A 27,482-nucleotide genomic window follows, 5' to 3' on the forward strand; every position below is an offset into this window, starting at 1 on the left:
TTATGTCTAAGGGACATTTATTTGTATTCTAATTTGACTGGTGACTACAACAATGTCACAGACAACATAAGTCCCTCCACTTTGTGGAGCCTTTGAAAGCACCCAATGTAAAGAGCGTAGCTAATGAAAGGGCCTTTTTTATAGCTTAGAACTGTGCATGTGTGTGGCAAATAAAGGAAATGGTAAAACCTTTCTTCTATAGCTTCAATGCTACAACCTCATTGATGTGTTGATACAACGATGCAATGTGTCATGATTTACTATGATCTGAGAAGTCCAACTATTTTGTTCTTCAAAAGATGCAGTTTCTTCTTTGTCATAATACTTTACCTGTTAAGTTCGGTTCTGAATGTTGTTACCAAGAGCATGCCTTATTGAATGTGTTCATCAATTGTGAAAATGTCAATCAAGGCATTGCCCTACTCATACTTTGGAAAAGATATAGTCAGGAGTGTGCACTGACTTGACTGTATTTCTATTCAGTTCCAGTTGTGCAGACATGCTGTTAGCAGAACAATTGGGCCCTTTTATCCAATCGATAAACCTGTGGTTCAAGAAGACTAGGGAGATGGTGCATGCTGAGTTGCTGAGAGAAAAGGCTATTTACAGCGAAGGATTATCATACTAAGAGATGGGTTGGACTGCACCGCGTGCTGTGGAATTAAGAAACACCCGATTTTAAATTGCACACTAAAGGTACAACTTATGATGGTTACTGTAGCTACATAACATTTTCTGTGTGGTCACCCTGGATTTCTTCCCCTTTGTGTACTATATTTTCTTTAACATTACATTTATATAGGTATACCAAATTAGATTAATTACCTTTCATTAATTTAGGGCTCAGAGTAAACTAGTGGTGTTCAGGATAAATGTCATATCTGGGCTGCAGTGTACATTTAAAACACCAACATATATGAACAGTAGAAAAGTGGCCTCATGTTCGTCATTGTGGCCTTCAAGTTACAACGTAACCGCACTGTCACTTCAGAGAAACATGCTTTGTCATGTAGAATGGTTACCCCTAAGTGTGCCTTATAGCCCACAGGACTCGCTACTACGTTAACAAAAGCAGGACAAGCAAATCAAGCAAAGTATTCAATTAGCCTATGTCTTGCTTCATCTATGTCTTACTTCATTTATAAAAGCAGGATAAGCAAGCTAGTCAATTAGCCTATGTCTTACTTCATTTTTAAAAGCTGGACAAGCAAATTATTCAATTTGCCTTTTTCTTACAGGGAACAGCTACAGTCTCTGATCTCATTGTACAGGTAAGATGGCATTTTCCAATGCGAGGGCCTCATTGTAATTAAAATATAAAAATTTACAATTCACAATATTGAGTTGAAAACGCAAAAACTACAGATGAGAGGTAGTTTTTTCAATATTTATCCAACTTCTTGTTCCTCATTCACAACAATTATGATCTTTGAAAAGGTTTCCCTGCTAAATACCGACCCAGTGAGCACTGCCTGTAGGGAGGCTCAAAGGAATAATTGACCCCTTAATTATGGACAACATGTTTTTGGGGGCCATTATGATGGCGGGCGGTGGCGATCCACCCGCCATAACTCCCGCCCGCCTGCCATTTATCCCCCGGGGGTACCGCGGCGGGCGGAAAGTCTGTTAGCCACATTTCCACCAGTCGGCAATCGTAACGCTGACGTTTGCCGGCCGAGCGGAACTCGGGCATTATATGGTGGGCACCGCCATCCATATTAAGATATGTGGCGGTGCAGGCCTTTCGATGGCGGCAATGTTGTTAGTTGTGACATTGTGTAGCATGGAATTGTATGGTGTAGAGTCAATTTGGGTAGTGAAAGTATGTGTGCAGGTGGATTAGGATAGTAATTATGTTTTTGAGTGCATTGGAATTCAGTGGAGTGAGATTGTGTGTAATGGAGTCTAATTATGATGAATGGTATTTTGTGTTGTATAGTGTTATGTAGTGGAGTGTAATTATGGGGTGCGCTGTTGAATTTTATGGAATGATGTTGAATTATTTGTTGAAAATGTGATCTATGTGGTGTGCAGTGAAATTGTGTCATGGGGTGAATGTTCTTTTAAATTGTAATGATGTGGTGCAAAATGGATTTGTGTGGAGTTGAATATGTGAAATGGAACAGTGTGGTAGAGAGTTAAATTACGTTTAGTTGATTTATGTGGGATGGTATGGAGTGTTTTATGTGGATTGTTTTGTGGTATAGAGTGGATTTTTGGGGATGTGTTTATGTGGTATTGAGTGGTGTTTTATTAGCTGAAGTAGAATTATGTGGTGTTGAGTGGTATTATGGGGATTGTAACTATGTTGCCCGGTGAGGTTGTATGGAATGGTGTTGTATTGAGTGGTGTTGCATGACTACATGTCCTAGAAAGTGAAGAAAAATCGTCCTGGCTTGGATGAGCCCGCACATTGAATTGGCAAACATGCTTGGTTCAGTCAAGTCTCTGTTGGGATATAAAGCACATATATGGACCAGGCAGGAGATTGAATGCAAGAAGGGTGGAGGCATGCTTCTAAAGCTTTTGGCTGGTCTTAGGAGGAGGATACTCTGAACAATATGTCATTGGCGGGCACGTAATCTCGCACACCATCTACATCCAAAAAAGAAGAATATTTTAGAAGGGGACACTGAGCTACCAAAGGGAAAAAAGAGATCAATGTCACAAACCTAAAATTAAAGAGCAAAATATTGTTCAAAGGAACGCTAAAGATGTAGCATTTACAAACTTGTTAGCTCACTGAAAATTACAATTTTGAAAGCACAGCAACCGGACCCAAGCTGAGCTCGTCATGAACAATGGGAAAGAAGGATCTGCAGCACAGCAGAGAAATATTTGCAGCATCCATGTGGTTAAAAAAGACAAGACCATTGTGCCAATTGTTCCTGGGATGAGCATAGCACTGACTATAAACTATTTTGTACCATGGTGAGGGTTTTTTACAGCTGCCAAATTATACATGTGTGGATATCCATGCTGGAACCAGGATAGACTTCAAAAATATGGTGTCATTTGCTATGGAACATCATAACTAAGGAGTCTATTTATGAGCCTGATTGATTTGATCTTGCACCATGTAGGGTGGTGCAAGAGCATCTTAAACCTTACAAGTGATTCATGAAGCCACGCAATGCCACTTTGCCCTGGAGTAGGGCAAAGCAGCAAAAATCACTGCATTGCCTTACTCTGCCCTGGAAAGAAGTTTTACAGGCTTTTGTGGATATTCCCATGCAACTCCCATGGCTTTGATGCATTCCAGGATTTACCAGAACTGGTAGACCTGGGAATGCGCCAAAAAGATATGCCTTCTCAGGTAAGCCTCATGAGGAGAGCTTTATTTTCCTTGTTACTTCCTCTACAAAGAGGAGTATGCCACTAAGGATTGTTTGTGTGCAGGAAAGTGTCCCTTCCTGCGCAAAAACAATCCTGCAAGCAATGCAGGCACCCTTGCCACATAGTGAAAATGTATCTGCTTTGTCGCTAGGCTGCCAAAAGGGCGCCAGCACAGGGGAAAAGACAATAATATATCATATTGACTTAAATACAGTGGATTAGTGCCCTTTTCCTGTCACACAGCACAGCAAGGTGACTCCTAAATAGACCTCTAAATTCGCAACAATCATCTGACATAATTTCTCACAAAGAAGTCACCTTGTGGCTGGTCATTGGAAGCACTGTGGCAATGGACCAATTGAGTACAAGATGCTGCTTGTCATAATTTCTATGAAGGACCATGACAATACTTGAGAGTACAAGGCTAGTACAGTGTGCCTGTTTTCCTTTAAAGCCTAGCAGCGGTGGCACCCTTGAATTAAGGAATGAGGCTCCCTGACATTTTTAAATCAAAGCTGAAATCAGCTTGAAGGTATGAAAAAAGGACTTAAGGACTGGAATTCATAACACATTAGCAATACTAGGTAACCTCATGCTCAACGTAGTCCAACACTTCCAAAACTGAGAGAAACAAATACCTGTCCCTTTCAAGATGGGGCTCCTGGGACACGGACGAATGACATTCCTGGCAATAAAATGGATCCTGGTGATAGTGGAAGGTTGTTGACCGGATACTAGGATTACTGGAAAGTGAATTTCATTGTACCAGAATAAGTTACATTTAGCATCTGGGAACACACCTCATAGGCAGGAACCAGGCAATGCAAAAGGTATTTGCATTACAACCTGGATAAAAGAACAAAGTGAACCAATTCACAGAACACGAGAAAAAGGGATATAAAATAAAGAGGATTGTGCAGCAGCACTGTTCAAAACAGAGGCAACAGAGGGGGCATGGATGTCACTTCTATTCCAGGTGACTAAATATAGTTGAGAAACTGGTGAGGGTGCTGGAGAGGATACGAAAGGTAATCCAGGTTGTAATTCAAATCCATTTAGCAGCAGCTCCAGTACCTTCTTAGCTGAAATAAGCAGCTGAACCTTAAAATAAAGCCTGGCACTGAGAAATACAGAAAATCAGCTTTTAAGTAAAGAGACTGCAGCTCCAATGTGAAGTACTTCCTATGGACACGGTTGAGCATGTGATGGGCACTGCAATGTTCTCAACTACTGCCAATGCTCTCTAAAGAAAGAACACACAAGCCATTTAAATGGTCCATGATTCCAAGTGTCTCTAAGAGATCCCCATTGGTTGAGATTCTGAACTCCAAAATGGTCACTTACGTGCAACATACACAAAAAGGGAAAGCGATCAAATTGTAATAATAGTAAAACAACCATTCTGGATTATACAAAAGTATTATAGGAATATAATAAGTTATTTGTTGAAGTCCAGTGGAATGCAAAATAATTACTAATTAAAATGTTCTGATCTTTTCACTAAACTGATCATGAAAGAACATTTGAACAACTGTTTCTGACTAAAATATTACAAGCAGCCTGAAAGTGGCTGCAGCAAAAGAATGAACACAATGTAAAAAGTAATTTGTATCGAGAAATAAAGTCAAGAATTATTGTTTTCATATCATAAAGTGCATGTCAGGTTATGCAATCAGTGCAATATAGGACACAGGTGATTCCTACATCATGATGGCAAGAAGCACATTTTGTTCTTTTCTATTTGAAGCGGTCCCTAGTATGAAGCACAGTAATTACTGACAATTTACCTTGAGTGAACTGTGCAGAGACATTTAACAATTACCTCATCACCTATGGTCCCTGTTTTACATGCTAATACATTAGACTTTCTCCCTCCACACAGCACATTGACCCTAAAACATCTGGCTTTTTATTTTACTTTTATAGAGTTTTACAGAATTCATGATCGACAAAAGCTACTGGCACTGCGACCTACCTGGAATATTCATTTTATTCATAATTAAAAGATTGTGAAGATGGTAGCATATCAAATGCAGGTGTTCTTGGTATTTTTGACAGATATGCAAATGAGCACCTATATCTCTTGTCACAGCAAATAAACTGCTTGATCACTCCTGCAAGGACATTCAACATGGGCGTAACAAATGCCCCCGCAGCCCTGCTAAATGAAGGGGACCCCCTCAGCTCTTCGGTGAGAGCTGTGAGAGAGGCTTGCACGAAGGCAATCCTCTCTCCCTCTAACACTTCACAACAAATGGGCAGTAGGGAAAAAAATGATGTGCAAAATAGTATATAAGTCTTAAATATTTCAAGCTAGCACATGCTTCAAGGTGAGAATACAACCACTACCAAAAGTTGTAACAACGGATAGACATAAGTCTACCCTAAATCACAAACACAATTTCCAACCTGAGCAACGCTACCAATTGTAAATGTCCATATCAATAACACCCTTTTCCAAATTGTAAAGTTTTCGTTTCTTCTTTATTCTTCTTTATTGTTCCAAGTTCATGTTTTTTTCATAATGCATCATTTCATAGACGCCGTAAGAAAACACGCACTTTGGATCGATACCGTGACTCTGCTCACTGGTTTGAGCACATGAGATTTATCGAGCTTCGAGACTCACTTATCTGCTCAACTTGACGACATATGACACTCTCCTATATCGAGGTTCAAGCTCATGATATCTATAGAGTTCTTGGATGTTTTTACTTGCCCGTAGCTGATGATAAACAACATTCATCACTATTGAGGTTTTTTAATTTATTGGGTTGTTTGACTAGTGGACCTTTTTCATTTCATTTGCGTTGCCATTTCTGTAATATAATTCAATGCCCTGAAGAAGTCTTTGGCATATGTGCCAGACAAAACACGTGTTGGCAAGACCTGTTGGCTTTTTCTATTGCTGAAGAACTCCTTATGATTTGTACACTGTTGTTGGACTGAACAATGAAATGATGCATTAGGAAAAAAACATGAACTTGGAACAATAAAGAAGAAACGAAAACTTTACAATTTAAAAAAGGGTGTTCTCTCTTCCTCCAAAGCAGTTGCAGGCTGTCTGCAGCCTGCTCAGAGCCCCTCCCGCTGACTGAAGCGAAACAATGTAACAACTTACATTGTTTCTCTTCAGTCAGAGCCTGCCCGGAAAAAGGATGGGGTGGGGGCCCAGAGACAGCATTCCCCATAGGGCTCTGCTCCTCTGAGAAGAGACAAGGACAAGGATGGGGTGGGCGCCCCAGAGACAGCATTCCCCATAGGGCACTGCTCCTCTGAGAAGAGACAAGGACAAGGATAGGGTGGGGGGCCCCAGAGACAGCATTCCCCAGGGCAAGGGATGAGGCAGCAAAATGGTGCCCTCAGGTAAGCACTCTTGTTAGAACGCACCATGGGCGTCTGCAGGGGGGGAAGGGAGGGGCACGTGCCCCTATTCCCTGGATCGCCAGTGTGTCTGGTGTGGGACCAGTCATGGCCGGCCCTAGTCCATCATGCTTTTAAAATGGTGCCATTGTTTCAGGTGGAAGCCCCCTCCATTGGGTGGGGAGGGTTCATGGGGGTGGCCGAGAAGGGTGCAAGGCGGAGAGGAGAAGGGTGCAAGGCAGAGAGGAGAAGGGTGCAAGGCAAAGGGGAGAAGGATGCAAGGCAGAGGGGAGAGGGGTGCAGGGTAGAGAGAAGAAGGGTGCAAGATGAAAGTAAAAATGTGCCCCCCCGAAACATTTCTGCGGACGCCCATGGAACACAATCTCCTTTGTGAGAGAGTGTGGGAGAGAGTGGAGAGAGAGAGAGTGGAGAGAGAGAGAGTGGAGAGAGAGAGAGTGGAGAGAGAGAAAGAGTGGAGAGAGAGAAAGAGTGGAGAGAGAGAAAGAGTAGAGAGAGAGGATGGAGAGAGAGGGTGGAGAGAGAGAGTGGAGAAAGAGACAGTGGAGAGAAAGTGGAGAGATAGTAGAGAGAGTGGAGGGAGACAGTGGAGACAGAGTGGAGAGAGAGAGACAGTGGAGAGAGAGTGGAGAGAGAGAGTGGAGACAGAGTGGAGAGAGAGTGCAGAGAGGGAGTGGAAAGAGAGTGCAACGGGGAGGGGAGAAGTGTGCAAGTCAGAGGGGAGAAGGGTGCAAGGCAGAGGGGAGAAGACAGAGGGGAGAAGGGTGCAAGGCAGAGGGGAGAAGGGTGCAAGGTAGAGGGGAGAAGGGTGCACAGTAGAGGGGAGAAGGGTGCAAGGCAGAGAGGAGAAGGGTGTAACGGGGAGGGGAGAAGGGTGCATGGCAGAGGGGAGAAGGGTGCAAGGCAGGGGGAGAAGGGTCAAAGGCAGAGAGGAGAAGGGTACAAGGCAGAGGGGAGAAGAGTGCAAGGGGGATGATGATGAAAGTAAAAATGTGCCCCCCCCAAAACATTTCTGCGGACGCCCATGGAACACACACTACTTTGTAAGAGAGTGTGAGAGAGAGTGGAGAGAGAGTGGAGAGAGAGAGACAGTGGAGAGAGAGTGGAGAGAGAGAGTGGAGACAGAGTGGAGAGAGAGTGGAGAGAGGGAGTGGAGAGAGAGTGCAACGGGGAGGGGAGAAGTGTGCAAGTCAGAGGGGAGAAGGGTGCAAGGCAGAGGGGAGAAGACAGAGGGGAGAAGGGTGCAAGGCAGAGGGGAGAAGGGTGCAAGGTAGAGGGGAGAAGGGTGCACGGTAGAGGGGAGAAGGGTGCAAGGCAGAGAGGAGAAGGGTGTAACAGGGAGGGGAGAAGGGTACATGGCAGAGGGGAGAAGGGTGCAAGGCAGGGGGAGAAGGGTCCAAGGCAGAGGGGAGAAGGGTACAAGGCAGAGGGGAGAAGAGTGCAAGGGGGATGATGATGAAAGTAAAAATGTGCCCCCCCCCAAAACATTTCTGCGGACGCCCATGGAACACACACTACTTTGTAAGAGAGTGTGAGAGAGAGTGGAGAGAGAGCAAGAGTGGAGAGAGAGAGAGAGAGAGTAGAGAGAGTGGAGAGAGAGAAAGAGTAGAGAGAGAGGGTGGAGAGAAAGAGTGGAGAGAGAGACAGTGGAGAGAGAGTGGAGAGATAGGAGAGAAAGAGTAGAGAGAGAGGGTGGAGAGAAAGAGTGGAGAGAGAGACAGTGGAGAGAGAGTGGAGAGATAGGAGAGAGAGAGTGGAGGGAGACAGTGGAGAGAGAGTGGAGAGAGAGTGGAGAGAGAGTGGAGAGAGAGAGACAGTGGAGAGAGAGTAGAGAGAGTGGAGGGAGAGTAGAGAGAGAGAGTGGAGAGAGGGTGGAGAGAGCATGGAGAGAGAGAGTGGAGAGAGAGAGTGGAGAAAGAGTGGAGAGGAGAGACAGTGGAGAGAGACAGTGGATAGAGAGAGAGAGTGGAGAGAGAGTAGAGAGAGAGAGAGTGGAGATAGACAGTGGAGAGAGAGAGAGAGTGCGTGGATAGACAGAGGAGAGAGTGGAGAGAGAGTAGAGAGAGAGAAAAGGGAGACGAGCGAGAGAGAGAGTGGCGTGAGAGAGAGTGGAGAGAGATTGGAGGGAGAGTGGAGAGAGAGTAGAGAGAGAGTGGAGGGAGACAGTGGAGAGAGAGAGAGTGGAGAGAGAGTGGAGAGAGAGTGGAGAGAGAGTGGAGAGAGAGAGTGGAGAGTGAGGGAGTAGAGAGAGATTAGAGAGAGAGTGGAGAGGGAGTGGACAGAGAGTGGAGAGATAGTGGAGAGATATTGGGGAGAGAGAGAGTTGAGAGAGAGTGGAGAAAGAGTGGAGAGAGACAGCAGAGAGAGAGTGGGAGAAGGGAGAGAGGGTGGAGAGAGAGAGAGTGGAAAGAGAGTAGAGAGAAAGTGGAGGGAGACAGTGGAGGGAGACAGTGGAGAGAGAGAGTGGACAGAGAGTGGAGAGATAGTGGAGAGATATTGGGGAGAGAGAAAGTTGAGAGAGAGTGGAGAGAGAGTGGAGAGAGACAGCAGAGAGAGAGAGTGAGAGAAGGGAGAGAGGGTGGAGAGAGAGAGAGTGGAAAGAGAGTAGAGAGAAAGTGGAGGGAGACAGTGGAGGGAGACAGTGGAGGGAGAGAGTGGAGAGAGAGTGGAGAGAGAGAAAGTGAGAGAGTGGAGAGAGAGTGGAGAGAGAGACAGTGGAAATAGAGTGGACCGAGTTGAGAGAGGCAATGGAGATAGAGACTGACTGACTGAAAGAGAGAGACTGACTGACTGAGAGAGAGAGAGACTGTGATGGAATTGGGGTCAAAGTGTGTATGAAGCTATGCAATGCCTCTTAAGATTGCTATTGTCTACTAATAAACATGTATTATCAAAATGTGCTCCTTGTAGTTACATCTTCTTTTGAAATACCGCATTGTCGCATTGTCTAATTTTTAAAACGGAAACAAGAAAGAACAGTGGATGCACTTTTGTCAAAACTGAACGATGACTGGGCCCGATGTTGTATATCATTACGGGAGTCTGCATCAGGAAACCCACCTAAAATTGGGCAAACGTCGCCGGCCTACTGATAGCAGGGACCCTGTAATGAATGGACCACCCCCTATGATAACCTGCTGGCAGACTAAGCCCAACCTTTAACTCCACCATCCAGTGTTACTTATAACGGCTGCATTGGTGACAGTGGCGTAACAATAGCCCCGCATCCACTGTAGTATGGCGGGTCGCTGGCATGAGAGCTCTAGAATGGCACGGAGAATGGGGGGGCTCCATGTAGTTTTCAGGGCGGGCCTCTCAAGTTTCGTTACGCCACTGATTCAACATCATGAAGGCAATGCAATCTACCCGAGCCTTATAGCAGATTTGCCATACAGCACCACAGAGGACTGTTTTTAGTAAACGGACAAAGATTGCTATGAAACCCACAATACATATTACTGCAGAAAGGCATTCCCTGGAATGAACAGAACTTCATAAAGGGATACATAGCAGCACCTTTGTAAGATGTAAATTAGAATGTGTAGTCTAGCATGTGTGTGCCTACAAACAAGTTTATTTTTAACAACCATTCCCCATAGTAGCATACAACAATGTCATAATGGGAATCAAACTAGGGATGCGTTTTAATAAGTAAATTAATTCCAATACAAACATTAATTATTAATAAATAGTCATGGAACATGAATTAATGCACTTATATTGTTAGCGAAGAAATGAAAATTTTATTTCACAAATCAAAATGTAGCATCGACCATAATAAATATTAAAATGGCACAAGTGAAAAAACAAAGAATGCAACAGCATATTGGACAAGAATTCAGAGCCAAGTTATGCATGAGGCAATACATTTATGAAGGAATTTATAAAATCACGTCATAATTCAAAAGTCCAAATTTAGCATATGCAAATCGATGGCGTTTCGACCTGCATGACTGGAGGTCATCATCAGGACATAAATAACACAACGTAAGGTGATAGATGCCTAATGGCTGAAAATGAAAAATTATATAAAAGCTGAAGTACCAAGTGAAGCAGTTACAAAGACTTTCTCAAGGACTGATAAAAATGTACCTGGAGAGTTTCATAGGTGACTATGGGACTAGAGAGACAAAAAGACGGAGTAGGGTTAGCTCCTATTTTCAATCAAAGTGGCAATTAACTGGAATCCTGGACAGATGGAGCCCTCATATGGGGAGTTTCTACCAGAAATGTGAAACCCGCATACTGAGGCAACAATCAGCGGCTGTCGTTTACAAGGGTACGGGTATATGCCACAAAACAATTCCAAGAGGGTCACAAGCACCTTTTCACTTACTACGGAACTTTAAAGCATGCTTGATGCTGCATTTTAATTTGTGAAATTTAATTTGTATTTCTTCATTAACAATAACATTGCATCTAATCATGTTCCTGGGACTTTTTGTCATAATTTAATGTTTGTACTGCAAAGGATAAGGAGCTTGCTCTCTACTGTTTTACTCTGGTGGTTGGGAGTACCTGCAGGCGATAGACTTCATGCTATCATTAATAAAAAATTGGAGGCTATCACGGAGCAATAACTTTCACCCACTGCATTATATGTATAAACACGAATGACACATTGGATTTTGATAATCTGCATTGCCCATTGACACCTGACACATTTTTTCTCCATGAAATGTCAATGCTTTATTTGGTCTGAATCAAAAAGCTTTTACTAAGCATATGTTTGCCTTTTTCCCGAGTAGCTGTGATTTACCCCTAAACTCCCTGGAGATAGTATCAGGACAAATGCAAAAAAGATTTCACAAAGCAATTTCCCTTGAGTAGCCATATTTTACTCCAGGGAAAACATGAGTTTTTAACACTTAAGCCTGAAGTAAGAAGTAGCTACTTACAGAGAATGCTTTGGAAAACAGCAGGCCATACTCAGATGTATCCCTCATGTAAAAATGGAAACAACATGACTGCCACAGAATATACTTTTTGAACCGGGACTGAGTGTCACTCATAATTCACTCTTAAGCCTGGAAGAAGGCAAGCCTGTTTTTACAGGATAATTTAAATGATTTCACAGAATTTATATAACATTTTTCAGTTTTCTCAATTTATATAAATAACTTGGATATAGCTGGACATAACTTGGACACAGCTGGGCATTACTGGATACATTACTGGGGTTAAAGGGGAATAACCTCAACCTATGAGGACTGGACTGTACCACATTGGGGTGACGTTGAGGGTGATTAGCACATGGCTGGGTCTAATCTATGGTGACCTCGGTCCCAAAAGAGTAATGGGCTGCAATGCTATAATGAGCTATTGCCACTGGGTAGAAAATGTGGAAACACTCCACCCACCACTTTTTTTTTAATGTTTGATGTACCACTCTAAGTGGCAAAGATATGCCCAGATGTAGGTCCCATAATCACTATGCCACTGGAACCAAGCTATACCTTACTAATGAGCCCTAAAATGGGAGAAACCCGTTTTGGGTTGCTTGTTTCCTGGTTCAGGGTGGACCTGGGCTCCAATCAATCAATCAGCATTTGTGTAGCGCAGCACTTTCACCCTAAGGGTATCTGGGCGCTGAGCGTGCTGTGTCTCCTTCAAAAACTAAGGTCTTGAGTTTCTTTCCGAAGACTGCCAGGGAGGATGTTGTTCGGAGGTAGAGGGGCAAGCGGTTTCATGTCTTGGCAGCAATGTACGAGAAGGAGCGGCCACTGATGTCTCTGCAAATGATCTGGATGTTGTGGGTAAGGGTGAGAGTGGTGGAGCCCAGGTGTCTTGCGCGTAGGTGGTAGTTGAGTTGATGGTTAATGTAGGTTGGTCCTAGGTTGTGTAGAGCCTTGTATGCATGTGTGAGAATCTTGAACTGGCACCTCTTCTGGATGGGTAGCCAGTGGATGTTTCTGAGGTGTGGAGTGATGTGGGTACATCTGGGGAGGTCCAAGATGAGTCTGTGTGAGATTTTCTGTATGGTTTGTCATCTTTTGAGTAGCTGGGTGAAAATTCCGGCTGAGAGAGCGTTGCGATAGTTGAGGCGGTGGGTGACGAGGACCTTTGTGACTGTGTTTTTTGATGATGATGCAATCCATCTGAAGATTCTGTGGAGGGTTTGGAAGCAGGAGGAGGCAACTGCGTTTACTTGTCATTTCATGGTCAGTTGTCTGTCGAGGATGATGCCATGGTTATGTGCATGGAATGTCAGTGTGGGTGTTGGTCCGAATTCTGCTGGCCACAAACTGTGGTCCCTTGAGGAGGTGTTCTCCCCAAAGATCACTATTTCTGTTTTGTCAGAGTTGAGTTTCAGGCAGCTGTCCTTCATCCATTTGGCTACATCAGTCATGGTGTTGCAAAAGTGGGTTTTGGCATTGGAGGGATTGAGTGCTACCAATAGCAATTACCAATGGTAAGACACATTGCAAGCATTCCTCCTATCACCTTATGTGGGTTTGACATTCCAAAGAGGGCTGTGTGAATTGCCATGGTGAAAGAAATATTCCATCAACCAGTAGAAGATTTTCTAAAATAATGCCAAGTATTTATGAGATGTTGATGCTAGTCAAGTCTTTCCTCTAACTCATTTGATTGCGTCACCAAAGGGTCAACTTATTAAGTGGACTTGAAGTCTGTATCCATAAATCCATTCTTTTTTTATTATAACTATACATTGTATTTTTGTGAGGCTTACTGCATGTGCTGTGGTTCTGAAGTGCTTTGCAGGATTAGAGTTTCAAAGTTAGTAGATTAGTAATTTTGTTGTAATTAGCGGTCGTATGATCCTGTTTTTTTTGGATGACATGGCTAAAGAAGGGGGAGGAAGTTTGAGGAGGTTGTTTGGGAGTACATAGTAGTAAGATTGTTGGAGGACTCAGATATAGGAACAATGGGACAGAAGTTGAAGGTTGTAATTTTTTTTGTAACACAACTGAAATTAACTTACACATTCACATGACACTTAGTAATGTTTCAATGGCTGTAGAATAGCCATCAAAATACCCATATGTACTTAAAAGCAGCAATATTTACATGGTCTGATTTGCACCTTTATCTTGTAGTGCAATATTTGTTTTCCAAATAACACATGACCGTTCTTAATTTTTTCGTAGTAGGCGTATACCCTTTTATGCAAATATATGTACATAGAAGCAGCAATGATGACATAGTCTGATATGCACATGTGTGTGTGTGTGTGTGTGTGTGTGTGTGTGTATAAATATGTAATGATTATAACAGGAAGCAGAGTTCAATGTACAATGGCACATGTATAATGACAACATCATCTCCTTAACATGAGAAGCATATTTTGTCATGTCTGCGGTATACTGTTGTGGCACAAAGTTGTTTTTGAGTATAGTCATCATGCAGGTAAAAGCTAGCTCTTGACTAATCTTCTGAAGCAGAGATAGCTCTCAGTGGATCTTGTGTTTGTGGGTAGCGAATTGCATAGCTTGTCTACTTAAATAGAAAATGTTTTTTTCTTTTATGTAGGAATTTTGCCGTGGGGATCCATCCCCATGCATAGGCTACTTTGTAGTGTGTATCTATGTATGTAATATTGGTTTTCAGCTTCTTTGGTGAAGTTATTCCTATTTTGCAAAAGTGCCTAAAGCTAAGTCCTTTTTGTTTTATTAGGGCAACTGTTGTATTTCTCTCTATTATGTTTCCAGTAAACTCTCACTTTCACAGCATTGTATTTTAATTTGCAGGTTACGTCACACACACTGCAATCTCAGTGCATTGGCATTTCTACATGCATATCTGAAGTCTACCTAGCACATATAAAGAGATAAAAGTTTTAATTAGTTAACATAGATGGCACTTCTGGATACTGATACTGCATCTGAGGCCGAGTATTATGTATCATAATCTAGAGGTGATTTTTCAGTCAGTGGAGGTCCATCGAATGACTACCCTAATCTATTAGGGGGCTTAGAAGCCCCATAATAGATTTAAGCTGAAAATTATCCAATTCTCTGCAGTTGGTGAATGTGAAGTCAATACTTAAATATTATGCCTTTTGTCTTGTTTCATCTTTTTGTTGAATATGTACTCCTTGAGACAATTGTGGAACAAATACATTTGCAAACCAAATAGTTTGAGTGAGGACGAAGGCACTCTGGCACCAGATGCTAGGGTGAACTCGTAGACTTCCTCTTCACCTGTAGAGTTGAATAAATGTGGGGCCCTTACATTCCTCATGAGAATATTAAACACAACCACTGTACAATCCTACAGAATGATAAGTACAGTTTGGCAAATGCCCAGCTTCAAAGAGCTACTGTCTCAATGAAGCAAGCGGCAATCACACATTTGCCTGGCTGCTTCTTTGTGTAGGCAGACAAGCTGGCATTTCCTGCACAGGGGGAAAACCTGTTGCAGAAATGGATTTCTATCAGGAGTGGTTCATTATGCTAAGACAGAGGTCTCCAGCGTTTTCTGTAATAAGAGCTACTTATGTTCAGTGAAAATCTTCCTGAACGTCTAATAATATTAGATATGTAATAGTAACCACATAAGACAAAGTTACATTTGCTGCTACCATGTGCAAGCTTACCAGCAGTGATCACCTCTGTCTCTGGAAAGGTTTCAAAAAGTAATGCAAATAATGCATTGTCAAGTGCAACGCCTCTACATGGGAAAAGCATATCAGCCGTAGCTGCAGTGCCACTGCCACCAAATTAATAATATTAGTAATGAGTGTTCCCAAACACCGTTTGATTTTTGTTGCTCAAATGTCCATTTTAAATTCATAATGGAAATTCAACCATTTCCACCCTGAATGCACACTGTTCAGATGTAGTAAACATATATTAATTCAAACAATCAATCAATCACTGCAATTGTAAAGCGAGCTACATACCCGTGAAGGTCCCAAGGCGCTGGGGGGCGCTACTGATCGAAGAGCCAGGTCTTGAGAAGTCTTCTGAAGGCCAGCAGGTCCTGGGTCTGTCGTAGGCTAGTAGGGAGAGTGTTCCAGGTCTTGGCGGCGAAGTAGGAGATGGATCTGCCACCGGCGGTGGTTTTCCGGATACGAGAGACTGTGGCGAGGACGAGGGTGGCAGAGCGGAGGTTGCGGGAGGGGGTGTGAAAGCTGAGCCGGTTGTTGAGGTATGTTGGTCCGGTGTTATGTAGTGCGTTGGTGAGGAGTTTGAAGGTGATTCTCTTGTTGACAGGGAGCCAGTGTAGGCTTCTTAGGTGGGGTGTGATGTGGCTGCGTCGGGGGATGTCGAGGATCAGTCGTGCCGAGGCGTTCTGGATTCGTTGTAGTCATCTCAGGAGCTTGGTTGTTGTTCCTGAGTAGAGGGCGTTCCCGTAGTCTGGTCTGCCAGTTATGAGGGCCTGGGTGACGGTTTTTCTCATGTCGGGAGGGATCCATTTGAAGATCCTGCAGACTTCCGGAGGGTGTTGAAACAGGACGCGGAGACGGCGTTGACTTGCTTGGTCATGGAGACGGTGGAGTCGAGGATGAAACCCAGGTTGCGTGCATGGTCGGTGGGTTATGGGGCTGTGCGTAGCGATGTGGGCCACCAGGAGTCGTCTCAGGCTGATGGGGTGGGTGCGAGGAAGAGGACCTCCGTCTTGTCTGAGTTCAGCTTCAGTCTGCTGTCCTTCATCCAGTCGGCGACGGCCTTCATTCCTCTGTGAAGGTTGACTTTGGCAGTCGTCGGTGAGGGATATGATCAGCTGGGTGTCGTCGGTGTAGGAGATGATGTTGCGGTTGTGCTGTCGTGCGACGTGGGCGAGAGGTGCCATGTAGATGTTGTACAGCGTCGGGCTAAGGGAGGATCCTTGTGGCACACCGCAGATGATTTTGGACGCTCCGGATGTCTGCCGGAGAGGAAGGATGTGGTCCAGGCCAGGGCCTTCTCTTGAATTCCAACGTCATGGAGGCGTGCTGATAGGGTGCGGTGGCAGACCGTGTCGAAGGCAGCTGACAGGTCCAGGAGGATGAGGGCGGCTGTTTCTCCTTTGTCCATCAGGATCCTGATGTCGTCGGTGGCGGCGATGAGCGCGGTCTCTGTGCTGTTGTTGTTGCGGAACCCGGATTGGGAGGGGTCCAGGATGTTGTTGTCTTCGAGGTAGCGGGTTAGCTGTTTGTTGACAATCTTCTCCGTCACTTTTGCCAGGAACGGAAGCAGGGAGATGGGCCGGAAGTTCTTGAGGTCCTTGGGGTCCACCTTGGGTTTTTTCAGAAGGGCGTTGATCTCGGCGTACTTACAGCTTTCCTGGAAGGATGCTGTCTTGAAGGAGATGTTGATTGTTTTCCGGAGGTGGGGTGCGATGGTTGTGCTGGCAATGTTGAAAACGTGGTGAGGGCACAGGTCGGAAGAGGATCCGGAGTGGATGGAGTTCATGGTTTTGATGGTGTCTTCGTCGCTGACGCTAGACCAGGTGGTCAGGCGACTGGTGTGGGTGGAGGTCGTGGGGATCGTGGTCTTGGTGGTGGGTGCGGGGGTGTCGCAGTTGAAGCTGTCGTGGATGTCGGTGATCTTGCAGTGAAAGAAGGTGACCAGGGAGTCGCAGAGTTCTTGTGATGGTGGAATGTCGTTGGTGTTGGAGCTGGGGTTGGAGAATTCTTTCACGATGCTGAAGAGCTCTTTGGTGTTGTGTGCGTTGTTGTCTAGGCGGTTCTTGAAGGCAGTCCTCTTGGCGGTCCGGATGACTAGGTGGTGTCTGCGGGTGGCGTTCTTGTAGGCTGTGAGGCTGTCTGGCGATCGGTCGCGGAGCCATTTCTTCACCAGCTTCTGACAGGTGTGCTTGGAGGTCAGGAGGTCCCCGATGAACCATGCGGCTTTCTTGTTGGTGTGGTTGGTTGTGGAGATCTTGAGAGGGGCGAGGGTGTTGGCGCAGTTGTTGATCCACTGTTTGAGGTTGGTGGTGGCGGAGTCGGGTCGCTAGGGTCGGTGGGTGGTCTCAGGGCGAGGGTGGGGGTCAGTTGATCCTTGGTGACCTTGCCCCAGCAGCAGAGTGGCAGCTGTTGGGTGCGGTGGTGTGTGGTGGGTTTCCTGAAGGTGAAGTGGACGCATCTGAGTCAGAGGTTGGCGAGATTGTCGATCAGGGCGGTGGAGTTGGCGTTGTTGTTGTTCTCGAGGTGGAAGTTCAGGTCCCCGAGGAGGATGTAGTCCGTGGAGGTGAGGGCGTGGGTGTTGATGAGGTCGGCGATGGCGTCGCTGAACTGTGGTCTTAGTCTGGGTGGTCTGTAGACGAGTGTTCCTCTGAGGGTCGTGTTGGGGTCGGTGTGGATCTGAAAGTGCATGTGCTAGGCCATGGTGAGGGTTATGTCGGTGTTGGTCGAGACTCTGAGGGTGTCTTTGTGGACGATGGCGATTCCCCCTCCAACTCCGTTGGTGCAGTCTCTGCGGGAGATCTTGTATCCCTGTGGGATGGCTATGGCGAAGTCCGGCGCTGAGGTGGTGTTCAGCCAGGTCTCCATCAGGAAGGCGACATAAGGGGCGATGGAGTCTAGGAGGACCCAAAGTTCGATGGCGTGCTTGCGAGCGGAGCGGGTGTTGAGGAGGATGCAGCGGAGGTGGTTGCGTTCTCTGTTTGGTGGTTTGGTGAGCTGGATGCTGGTGAATCTGCAGTCCCGGCAGGTGAAAGGCCCTTGGGTGGCCTGGTGCAAACACCACAGTTGATGGACAGAATGCAGAACAATGTCATACATTCACCCCAGTACAGAGATATGGGCCTAAATCCATCGTTTTTTTGCACTCCACACCATCCCAGTTCAGACATGGCCATATGCAAATCAGCCTTGACCCTGTGCCTCTTGGGAACAGTCCAGCTCGAACTGCCAAGCCATGTCTTTCCTGGACCGGAATCAAGCATCCTAGGACCAGTTTCTGGCTATCAGCCGTCTTCAGCCAGTATAGCTTGAATCCAGTGGTGTGGAGAGCATGGGACTCACGTCTGAGCATACCCATCCCACTCGGGGTGACAAATGCAAAAACCACAGTTGATGGACAGAATGCAGAACAATGTCATATATTCACCCCAGTACAGAGATCTGGGCCTAAATCCATCGTTTTTTTGCACTCCACACCACCCCAGTTCAGACATGGCCATATGCAAATCAGGCTTGACCCTGTGCCTCTTGGGAACAGTCCAGCCCGAACAGCCAAGCCATGTCTTTCCTGGACCGAAATCAAGCATCCTAGGACTGGTTTCTGGCTATCAGCCGTCTTCAGCCAGGATAGCTTGACTCCAGTGGTGTGGAGAGCATGGGACTCACGTCTGAGCATACCCATCCCACTCGGGGTGACAAATGCAAAAACCACAGTTGATGGACAAAATGCAGAACAATGTCATATATTCACCCCAGTACAGAGATCTTTGCCTAAATCCATCGTTTTTTTGCACTCCACACCACCCCAGTTCAGACATGGCCATATACAAATCAGCCTTGACCCTGTGCCTCTTGGGAACAGTCAAGCCCGAACAGCCAAGCCATGTCTTTCCTGGACCGGAATCAAGCATCCTAGGACTGGTTTCTGGCTATCAGCCGTCTTCAGCCAGGATAGCTTGACTCCAGTGGTGTGGAGAGCTCACGTCTGAGCATACCATCCCACTCAGGTGCCAAATGCAAAAACCACAGTTGATGGACAGAATGCAGAACAATGTCATACATTCACCCCAGTACAGAGATCTGGGCCTAAATACATCGTTTTTTTGCACTCCACACCACCCCAGTTCGGACATGGCCATATGCAAATCAGCCTTGACCCTGTGCCTCATGGGAACAGACCAGCCCGAACGGCCAAGCCATGCCTTTCCTGGACCTGAATCAAGCATCCTAGGACCGGTTTCTGGCTATCAGCCGTCTTCAGCCAGGATAGCTTGACTCCAGTGGTGTGGAGAGCATGGGACTCACGTCTGAGCATACCCATCCCACTCGGGGGGACAAATGCAAAAACCACAGTTGATGGACAGAATGCAGAACAATGTCATACATTCACCCCATCACAGAGATCTGGGCCTAAATCCATCGTTATTTTGCACTCCACACTACCCCAGTTCAGACATGGCCATATGCAAATCAGCCTTGACCCTGTGCCTCATGGGAACTGTCCAGCTCGCACTGCCAAGCCATGTCTTTCCTGGACCGGAATCAAGCATCCTAGGACCGGTTTCTGGCAATCAGCCGTCTTCAGCCAGGATAGCTTGACTCCAGTGGTGTGGAGAGCATGGAATTCACGTCTGAGCATACCCATCCCACTCGGGGTGACAAATGCAAAAAACACAGTTGATGGACAGAATGAAGTACAACGTCATACATTCACCCCAGTACAGAGATCTGGGCCTTAATCCATCGTTTTTTTGCACTCGACACCACCCCAGCTCAGACATGGCCATATGCAAATCAGCCTTGACCCTGTGCCTCATGGGAACAGTCCAGTCTTTCCTGGACCGGAATCAAGCATCCTAGGACCGGTTTCTGGCTGGGTGGTATCGTCCGGGGTTGAATGCGTGGATGGTGCTGGAGTCGTAGTGTGGCACGCCGGCTGCACGCGTCCGCTGCGCTTCCGCGTGGCGACCTCCATAAGAGGCGAAGTGGGAGGGTGGAGCAGCTGGGAGGCGGGAGCGGGGCGGCCAATGGACAAGGGTATGGGACACAGAAGGCAAAAGGGGGCGGGCCGCAGGGGAGCAGCGGCAGGAAGCGGTAAGCGGGGAGGGGCACAAGGGGCGCAAAGGAACACCTGAGAACGGAAAACAAGATACAAAATACAATGCCAAGGTGGAAGAAAACACAGAATTAGCGGTACAGTGCAGAATGCAGAAATACAGTCACCAGGGGCAAACTTCCGGCAGCGGCATCAGTGGGGCAGAGTCACGGGCACCCAGGAGGAGCCGTGCGGCGTGAGGAGCGAGCTGCTTCTAATTTATTTCACTTAGCTGCATGCAGCAGAGCTACTAACAGGTAGCGGGATAGCTACCAGTAGCTCACAAGATACTCGTTGGAGAAGCCTGTGCTAGGGATACCCTAGTGGTATGCCCATGTCTCATCACAAGTGAAGAAGGCTTAGGTCAGCTTGGTATAGCGTAGAAACAGGTGTCCTAGGATTGTTTGAGGCCTGAAACTTTAGGAAATTGAATGGATAGCCTTGTGGGAACAACTGCCCCCATTGGCTAGCCAGTTCTCTTCTCCCACAAATGAGTAGATGGCATAAAAGTGGCACTTCATGAACCCCAGAGCTCAGACAACTGTTGGACCGGCAAGAAGACAGAAGAAGGACTGCCCTGCTGCACCCAGCAAAGGGAGGCAGCACCAAGGAAGGACTGCACCTGCAGAACTCAAGGGATTGGGATGGAGGACAGTGCCTGCTGTGCCTACTAGTAGAAGAAGAGCTCCACTTGTGCTCAGTAATGAAGGAAGATAGCCCTGCTCCTCCCTGAATTCAGCAAAGAGAAGCTACATCAAAGACTGGTCTGTACCTTCTGGACCCGAGGGACTTTCAAGGAGGACGGTCCCTGCAATATCCACTTGTGGAGAAAGGATCATCTAGTGCCAGGACATAAGAAGTGTTTAGCAGCAGGGACCCCAAAACTGAAAAAAGAGTGCACTTGTACGAGCCCAGCTGCCCGGAATTACCTGCCTGCCACTGAATGCCAAAATGCCTGCCAGGACACGTGTCCATCTTTGAAGTTGACTGTGGTCCTCCTGCAAGAAAGAAACAGTCACCTGTAGTCAATTGCAGAGGAGCACTGTAATGGGAGACCAGTTGACCAAAGGCAAGTGGACCTGTGCTGGACTTTCACTGGGGCATCATAGAAGTCCTGAAGTCACAGAGTACCCCTGAAGTTTGTGGATCCCAGGGTTATTGCCTAGGAACCACAGCCTCACTGGCCAGTGCGTCCCTCGCCTACAAATATGAACAAGCCACAAACATGGCGTACCATGCACACAGTCCATAGACCAGTACTGGGCTGTAAAGAAGACATACGGACTACCCTCTGCTTCCTGGACCCAGCAAAAAAGAGCAGCACCAAAAAGCAGACTGCATCAACTAAACACAGAGGACCCACAAAGTGGAGCTCGCCTGCTGAGCCCGCCAGCAGAAAAGAGGTTCAACCGTGCTAGGACATAAAAATCAGGCCTGCTGGTCACCCCCTGCGAAGCTCCATGATCACCAATAGCAAAGGAACTACACAGTCCTTGAGAACCCGGACACCCTAGATCTCACACTCGTTGATGTGCCTACGAGGAGAACGAAACATGACCCAATCAAGGTGCCTGTACTCCTTGCCAAAATGCTGTGCCTGAACCACACCTAGACACCAGGAACCCTGGCCTTATGGGTTCCCACAGGTACATTGCCACAGAATTCCATGCCCTAGAGCCCAGACTCAACAACAACTGCTGCCTCACATGTCCCTGCGCCACAGCAGGACCTTTCACCTGTATCCGCTGCAGTTTCACTTCCAAATGCACTTGCAGGATCCTGCACTACCCATCCCCACCAGCCGAAGCCCCACTGTATCAACTGCGTTGCCTTCTGATCCATGTCAGATCACTGTGCAAACATGGCACCATAGTCTGGGTGACAGTGACCTAACTCACCCCTGGTTCAGCCCTAGACATTACCACAACAACACCCAGTGGCTACAAGATGAAACACTGTAACTGTACCAATGGACACAGAGTTGGCAGTGCCATCATACACAAGGAAGTAATTATCTGTACGACCAACGTAGAATAAACCACGCAGTTCATGGAACACTTGAATTTCCATCTCCATATCAACAACAAAACTACCATCAGAAGCACTCTCGCATACAGACCCTCAGTGCCACAAACTCACCTTAGTGATGCCAAAACAAAATTCACCACTGAACCCAAACACTTAATTTTCCTGGGAGACCCCAACTTCCATCTAGATGACCCTACAGACACCAAATCCACCAACCTCCTGGAACAAATAGACAATATCAGTCTTACACAGCTGGTCTCAGACCCTACACACAGATCTGGACACACACTGGACCCCATCTTCATTTCTAGCAACAGAATTAGATACAGTCACACCACGGAACTCACCCGGTTCAATCATTCCATCGTACACTTTAGCATCAATGGATCCCCCTGCACCACCCCCAACCACCACAGGGCCCTCTTCTGCAGTTGGGCCAAGGTCACTCAGTACCAATGGACCAACGCCTTCAGTCTCTCTCAGCCCAAGGCTTCCACCAACCTGGACAAGGCAGTGGAGACCCCCAACATCTTCCAGAACTATAGCCCCATCTCACTGCTCCTGTTTCCCACACAAGACCTGGAGAAGGCCATCAACCTCCAACTCACCAAATACCTGGAGGGAAACAACCTTCAAGACCCCTCCCAATCAGGATTCGGAGCCAACCACAGCATCAAAACATATTTATTTATTTATACAAGATTTTTAATGCGCATGGCTGCCCCAGCGACGAGGCGACCCAGCGCAACCAGAGACCGTCAGAGAGATCGGGGAGACTAACAAGTGCAAGAAGTTACAGAGTGGGGAACAGCCATGTTTTTAATGATTTCCGAAATTTCAGAAGATTGGGAATCGCTCGAATGCTAACTGGAAGAGAATTCCAAAGTTTAGCTGCCATAAAACCAAAAGAGCGACCCACAGCCCTTGCTTTCCTCACTCGAGGGACACAGACCAGACCATGGTGTGCAGAGCGCAAAATGCGCCTAGGCAAATAGGGCTTCAGCAGGCCTGATAGACAAGTGGGGGCTTGCTGTTTCAGGATTTTGTGTGCAGTGCATAGCACCTTAAACTGAATACGGGCTGCAATCGGCAACCAGTGCAGTTTCAGAAGCACTCGCGCAACAGATTGAGATCTTGGGAGTCCCACTAGCATGCGAACTGCCGCATTTTGGACCCTCTGCAGTCGTTTGATACTTGCCTTATTGGCACCTAGATATAGGGCGTTGCCATAATCAAGCCTCGCAAGAATGGAGGCTTACATGATGGTTTGGCGAACGCTGGGCGAAAGAGACCAAGCAAAGGCCTCAGTCCTCTCAAGAGCCCAAAGCAGACAGCAGCAACAGCTCTGGTCTGCTTCTCAAATGTTAATCCGGAGTCGAACCAACGACCCAGGTTCTTTACCGCCTCCTTCGGAAGCGGGGCAGGTTTCAGATGTTCAGGCCACCACTGCTCAGACCAGAGCTCCTGGTCCTTCCCATATAGAAGAAACGGCCATTATTGTTGTGAAAGATGACATCCACGCCCTACTCGATGGAGGGGAGTCAGCTCACATTATCCTTTTCGACCTCTCCGCTACTTTTGACCCAGTTTCCCCACAAAAACACATGAACCGAATGCACCCAATCGGAATCAAACATGATGCTCTTAGCAGGCTTGCATCCTTCCTCTTGGAATGCACACAGAAGATTTCTCTTTCCTCCCTAAACCGCAGAGCCCAAGCACACCATCTGCGATGTCCCACAAAGCTCATCCATCCATCCCACCCTCTTCAACATCTACATGACTTTACTAGCAGACATCATCAGAGCCCACAACATGAGCATCATATCCTTTGCTGACGACACCCAGCTTGTGCTCTCACTCTCAGCGCACCCCACAATGACAAAAACCATCTTTCAGAACTGCACGAAGAATGTCTCAGCCTGAAAGAAAGACAACTGACTGAAACTCAACACAGACAAAACTGAAGCCTTAATTGTCTGCAGCCACACCTCCCTCTGGAATGACTCCTGGTGGCCATTGGAACATTGATCCACCCAGCTCTGAAAGATCACCCCTGAACCCTTGGCATTATCCAAGACAGCAAACTGTCTATGAAACAAAAGTTCAATGGCCTCTCCTCCGCCTGCTTTCCGATGCTCCGCAAGCTCCACAGAATCTTTAAATTTCTACCTACTGGCACCAGGAAAACAGTGAAGCAGGCTCTCATCACCAGCTGTCTAAGCTACAGCAACACCCTCTATTCATGCACCACATGCGAAATAATGAGAAGACTCCAGACTATCCAGAAGGCAGCAGCCAGACTGATCCTCAACCGACCCAAAAGGACTCACATCCCCCAGCACCTGAGAGGCCTCCACTCTTTCCCCAAACAGAAGAGATGCCATTTCCAGATCCTGACCCACACCTACAAAGCCCTACATGACCAAGGGCACACATAGACGAACCACAGCCTGAACTTCCACTATCCACCCAGAAACCCATGCTCTGCTCGCCTCGCCCTCTCACTGACATTGCCTCACCGAAGGATGCTCTTTCTTCTACCTCACTGCCAGATCCTAGAACACCATTACCCTCCACCATGGAACATCTACCTCTTTAGCAGACCATTGGAATGGGATTCAAGACCTGTCTCTTTGATTGAGACCTGCAACCCAGGGCTTGGATACCTTCACCGGTGATAAGCTGTGCTATATAAATACAGTTTGATTGATTGTTTGAAGCCGACACTGGTGGCCCACCATCCTTTTTGTTTACATATTTCACTGTTTTTATCCATATGTTTGTTCTGTGGGTTGTATGTGTTCTCATATGTTTTTTGGTCTCTGTGTGTCATCCTCTTTGGGTTCATCTTTAGATGTGGGTACCAGGCGCTCCCTGCCTTGCTCTGGTAAAGCTCTATCAGTTGACCATACATTGCCTTCTTTCAAGCCCCAACCCTTAATTCACCCAATCTGACAACCCTTGATGCATATCTCCTACCATCTCAAGCTATCTCATCCTCTTTCTTCCCAACAAATTTCCTCTTCAGCTTCACTCATTTCAAACAGACTCCCTAGCTTTTAGTATTCTCCATTATGGGAAGGTAATTCTATTTACAAGGTTCCTTTGTCATTCCACTTTTCTGTTATACGAATCTCTTTCACAATACCTTATAGAAGTATACAGTTTAATACAGCGACTCGAAAAATAATTCACATGGTCTGCGCTTTTGGTTGACTATGCACAACTGTAATTGAATGTGCAGTCTGATTTGTTTCACAGTGTTTTCATATTAGTGAATGATGCATGATATGCACAAAGGGGTAGTTTGTATGCATGAAATAAATACAGCCTCGTAATTACACACACAAACATAGGATCTTCATCATAAAAACATATATTTCTCTCCTTTCAGGTCCCTTCCTCTGGAGAAATGAAAGGTGGCAACCAGACCTCATTGACAGAATTCATCCTCCTTGGTCTCACCGAAGACCCAGAGCTGCAGTTCCCATTGTTTGTCTTATTCCTTCTTATCTACATCATTACAGTGGTTTGCAATGTCAGTATAATGGCACTGATCAGGATCTCTCCTCGCCTACACACGCCCATGTACTTTCTGCTTAGTAACTTGTCCTTTGTAGACCTTTGTTACTCCTCCGTCATCACACCTAAAATGCTGGACACCTTTCTGGTGAAGGAAACTATTTCACTTTCAGGATGCGTGACACAGTTTTTTTTCTTTGCCTGGATGGCAACTGCAGAGATTTTTCTCCTGACAGTGATGTCCTATGATCGATATGTGGCTATATGTAAACCATTGCTTTACACTACAATTATGACCAAGCAAGTTTGCACATACAGTGTAGTTATTGTTTGTATAGTAACCTTTGTGCAATCTCTGATTCAAAGCATGTGTATCCTAAGGTTGTCTTTTTGTGGCTCAAATGAAATCACCCATTTCTTCTGTGATGTGATTCCACTGTTAAAACTTGCATGCTCTGACACAACTCTTAATGTGGCCCTGCTGCTTTATGAGGGTGGCTGCATTATAGGACTGGCAGTGGTTCTTATTATTTTATCCTATATATGCATCATTTGCACCATCTTGAGGATCAGTTCATCAGAAGGTAGATGGAGGACGTTCTCCACCTGTTCATCCCACTTTGCCTCAGTCACTCTATTTTTTGGAACTCTCACATTCATGTACATCAGACCCAGCTCAAAATATTTCATAGGGCAGGACCATGTGGCCTCTGTGTTCTATACAGTAGTAATTCCAATGGTAAACCCCCTGATCTACAGTCTGAGAAACAAGGACGTCAAAGATGCCATGAGAAAAGTAATGAACAGGATATCTTTGCATGGAGAAATGCGCTAAAAGAGTAATCCTTTTTTACTCAAACACAAATACAAATGAACACACTACACACCATATACCGCAAACAACTAAGGCTTCTAAAATTAATAAGGATGTAATGCTGTGTATGTCAGGTAGTTACAAAGTTTGAAGAAATAAATCCTACTGCCACACTACCATAAGTGCACATGTGCATGCAAATAAGGGCTTGAATGCACATATGCCTGTGTGAATGAGTTTGCATTTGCATTCGGTGTGTCCGATGTGTATGTAAACATTGTAGAACTGATTCACAAAGGCAAACATATGCTTTTGTGTAAGTTTACAATTGCTTGGTATTCACAGAGGGTCCTACAAGGGGTATCTTTCCAAGTGCGGACTCTCGACACATATAAAGAAAAGACAGTCATCGTAAAGACACTACTAGTAAATCCCTTTGTGCGAGTTTACCTTTGTAAATCAGTCCCTGTGCATCTGAATAATTTACTTTTTGCTATATATGTTAACACTTAGGCTTTGTAATTTGGAATAAAAATTGTCAAATAAATGCTTAATCAAGAGAAAGCCAGCTCTAATACATATATACATTATGAACCCCAGGGGGGCATTACATGGATGGAGAGTGGGTGTTCCCACACATTCACCTATGGGTTTAGGCGCAGTCCCAGATTTTCCATGAGTGGTCCACCTAGGAATGCGGTAAAATACTATGCCTTCCCAAGGGAGGTGCA

At 46.1% G+C, this 27,482-nt stretch overlaps 1 protein-coding gene across 1 annotated transcript; it reads left to right on the forward strand.

The window, feature by feature from the left end:
• The first annotated feature begins 1,239 nt into the window (after positions 1-1,239).
• LOC144768765 (olfactory receptor 5J3-like) lies at positions 1,240-26,772 on the forward strand. The gene is made up of 2 exons (XM_078652684.1): positions 1,240-1,271; positions 25,810-26,772. Exon 2 carries the CDS (start codon positions 25,828-25,830, stop codon positions 26,770-26,772), a length of 945 nt encoding a protein of 314 aa, XP_078508810.1. The 5' UTR covers positions 1,240-1,271; positions 25,810-25,827.
• The last annotated feature ends 710 nt before the right edge of the window (positions 26,773-27,482 follow it).

This window comes from Lissotriton helveticus, chromosome 1_1 (genome assembly GCF_964261635.1).
Source record: "Lissotriton helveticus chromosome 1_1, aLisHel1.1, whole genome shotgun sequence".
In the NCBI taxonomy this organism is placed as follows: domain Eukaryota; kingdom Metazoa; phylum Chordata; class Amphibia; order Caudata; family Salamandridae; genus Lissotriton; species Lissotriton helveticus.